The 3473-nt window shown below is 48.3% G+C and overlaps 1 protein-coding gene across 1 annotated transcript in view; it reads left to right on the top strand.

Moving 5' to 3' along the window:
- Positions 1 to 3404, top strand: part of LOC104532428 (serine/threonine-protein phosphatase 2B catalytic subunit gamma isoform) — a gene marked incomplete at its 5' end in the record, with an annotated part of 13487 nt that extends 10083 nt beyond the window's left edge. Inside the window, 2 exons of the mRNA XM_010177640.2 lie at positions 1538 to 1567; positions 3226 to 3404. Coding sequence (XP_010175942.2) covers positions 1538 to 1567; positions 3226 to 3404 — 209 coding nt within the window. The remainder of the gene's footprint in view (positions 1 to 1537; positions 1568 to 3225) is intronic.
- Positions 3405 to 3473: the final 69 nt, after the last annotated feature.

Genomic DNA, 3473 nt, shown 5'->3' with positions numbered 1-3473 from the left:
CCGCAGCCCCCCACTGCTCCCCCCAGCAGCACCCCACTGCTCCCCCCAGCAGCACCCCGAGCTCTCTCAGCAGCACCCCACTACTTCCCCCAGCAGCACCCCACTGCTCCCCTCAGCAGCACCCTGAGCTCTACTCAACAGCACCCCACTGCTCCCCTCAGCAGCACCCTGAGCTCTCCTCAACAGCACCCCACTTTTCATGCCCTTCTCACCCTCCTTTCCCTGTCGTGCATCCTTCTCTCACCCTTTCCCACTTCACACATCCCTTTGACTTGCCTGCTGGCAGATGTGAACCTCCAGGCACTCCTTCAGCAGCTGTGCTGAGAGTCCCTCTGCTTGGCAAGGAGAAGAGGGAGCTGCCCAACTTTTGGGGTGCCTCTGGACCCTCAAAGAAAAGAAACAAGACTGCAGGTAGCAATGACAGGACCCCTTCCCTCCCTGAACCTCCTGCCAACCTTTCACTTAGCAAAAGTGGCTGAGTAAAGTCACCAAATCTGGAGCAAAGATACTCAGCCACAACTCCATTCTTCTTCTGTGGCCTCTCAAGGACCACGTGGTCTTTTTATTGTGTCCAAAGTGAAAAACTCTGGTGTTTTGAGGCTAAAAACAGGGGATCTGCTGGAGGGAAGGGCCTCCTCCCAGTTGTTGAGGCAGGGACTACCAAAACTTGGACAGCTGCTGCAGCAGATTTAGGAAGGGGGGATGTTGCTCAGCTTTATGGTGCCTTGTTGCTTGGTAACTCCTTTAGGAGGTGGAGCTGAAGCCAAACTGGATTTAAAGCATCAACCTGTTTTATTTTATTGTATTTTTTTTTGGTGTAAATCAAGGCATCAGGATGGAGCAGCCTGATTGCTGCTGCTGCTTCCTACCCTCCCCTGGAGAACAAACTGCCCCTCTCCAAAATGTCATCACATCCCTTGGGCTCACTTCCCTTACCTGGCTTTGGTGGTTGGGGCTTTGTTTTGGGCTCAATGCCACATAATTTCTCTTCTGAAGGTGACCAGGGTGACCTAGAGCCAACAAACTGAGAGCAGGAGGGGGCTGGAAATGGAGGTGGAGACCCACATTTTAGTCTAGGACTGTCACTGTCCTTGCTGTGGGACAATCTCTCTGCTTCTCTCTTTCTTTCCATCCAATTTTCTCCGCGTGACGAGTCCAGTGAACATCAGGGAAGGAAACTCCCCTGTGTCAGCGCTCAGCAGGACACTAAACCCGAGGGATTCCCCTTTCACCCTTCCTCTCAACCTCCTCTTCCTCTCAAACTCCTATCACCTTTATATTTTTATTTATTTATTTATTTCCCCCCCCCTCCTCCTCCCTCTTAACCAGCTTAATTTTGATGACAGTTGTCTCTCCACCGGGGCTGGGAGGCTGTGGGCTCTCGTGTTCGCAGCGATGATGTTTAGATCACTCACTGTCACTCTTTTTTTTTTCTTATTTTTCTTTTTTTGATTGTTTTTTTTTTCTTTTTTTGATTGTTTTTTTTTTTTTTTCTTCTGTCTTCATTTTTGCATGCCACTGTTCTTCTGTATTGCAGCCACAGTAGAAGCAGTAGAGGCACGGGAAGGTATGGCTAGAATCCGGCAAGAGACTCAGATCATCTCTGTGTGTGTGTGTGTGTGTGTGTGTATGTGTGTTGCCCTCATTTTAAAGAGCTTTTATCAAACCTTATGGAAGCTTTTTACTCTTGCATCACCAGAAGTGGGGGAAGATGGGCCCCTGCTGGGAAGCCAAAAATGACACAGCGAGCTGCTTCGAGGTGATTTTTAACCTTAATGAGGCTATTGCAATTAAGGCAATACCTTTATTCTGAGATTACCCGCTCTCCTGAGCTGTTTTGTGCTCTGATGTCTCAAGACCTTGGTGTTTGAGGGTCTTGCAATCTGATCTCAGATGCTTTGTGGCTGAGTTCGTGCCCTGGGTAGCTCGATCCAGTGAAGGCTGCCAGCACTCTGGGTTAAAATCATCTAGGAAATAGTGGATTGCAAGGCTCTGGTGGAATCCTCACCTTCCCCACAGGTGGGTCTAGGTGGTCTCAGTGTGGAGAAGCACTTTTCTCCCTATAGTTCATGTAGAAATGATGGATTCCTGAGGTTTCCTCCTTGATTCAACTTACTGATGAAAGGGGCTGTACCTCTGCATAGAGAACTTTTTGGATTACCAAGGGAAGTTTGTTTGTAAACCAGCCAAGTCCTCATAAAAAAAAAAGATTTGGCACAAACCCCTTTTTTCTTCAACAAATTGTGATACAAAGAAGTTAAACATTTGGTCAGTATCATCACCGTGAGGATGATGTACTCAGCCTCAGCCCCTCGTGGTGATGAAACAGAGATATACCTGCCCTTGGTGGGATTTCATCACTGCTCAGAACTTGCCTGCGTGTCTCCTGGTCATGCAAGAAGCGTTTGTGATCCGAGGAATAAGCTGTTTCCCTCCCTCTCCTGGTGTTTGCAGTGTGTTGGGTTTGTGTTGGAGTTAAAAGCCTCCTGATGGTGTCTTTGTTGTGTTGGTTTGGTTTTGCTTGTTTATTTTATTTTATTTATTTTAGTATTGTGTTTTTTTCAACTTTTGAAAGTTTCCTGAGATTTCACAGTCTCGGGACATTGAGCACTTGTCTGGTCTTCAAGTTCCAAACACTAAACTGTGTTTGGGGAGGGACTTTTTATAAGGGCAGTTAATGACAGAACAAGGGGAAATGGGTTTAAACTGAAAGAGGGGCGGTTTAGATGAGCTATTAGGAATAAATTGTTTGGTGTGAGGGTGGTGAGACAGTGTCCCAGGTTGGCCAGAGAAGCTGTGGCTGCTCCTCCCTGGAAGCGTTCAAGGCCAGGCTGGATGAGGCTTTGAGCAACCTGGTCTAGTGGAAGGTGTCCCTGCTGATGGCAGGGGGGTTGGGACTGGATGAGCTTTAAGGTCCCTTCCAACCCAAACCATTCTATGATTCCATGATTAAAAGAGGAACTATTAGGAATCTGGATCCTAAACTTTGCTGCTGTCACCTAGCAGCAAAAAACTTCAACTTCCCAGCTGCACTGTGGTCCCCACATGAGCTGGTGATGCCACAAATCCCCTCTGGACCCATCTGATGGTTCCCCGTGACCAGACACGTGCTTTCTGTCACCCTGACTCTATCCCGTACCCATCTGGCATGTGGCTAAAGGTCTCCTACCTGAAGAACCACAACTCAGAGCCTGACTTTTCTCTCCCTCCCCTTCTTTTTGGCAGCCATTCGTGGATTTTCACCCCAGCACAAGATCCGCAGCTTCGAAGAAGCCCGAGGGCTGGATCGCATTAACGAGCGCATGCCGCCGCGCAAGGATTCCGTGCACTCGGACGGGCCGGTGAACTTGGTAACCTCCACAAACTCTGCAGACAAGAATGGCACAGGGAAGAAAACCCAGTAACAGTCCGAGCGATCTGCAACCACTAAAGGATCCAAAACTTAATGAATTTTATTTATTTATTATTGGGGG

Source organism: Antrostomus carolinensis, unplaced genomic scaffold (assembly GCF_000700745.2).
Source record: "Antrostomus carolinensis isolate BGI_N321 unplaced genomic scaffold, ASM70074v2 scaffold49061, whole genome shotgun sequence".
NCBI lineage: Eukaryota > Metazoa > Chordata > Aves > Caprimulgiformes > Caprimulgidae > Antrostomus > Antrostomus carolinensis.
This window is presented reverse-complemented; position numbering and strand designations above follow the sequence as displayed.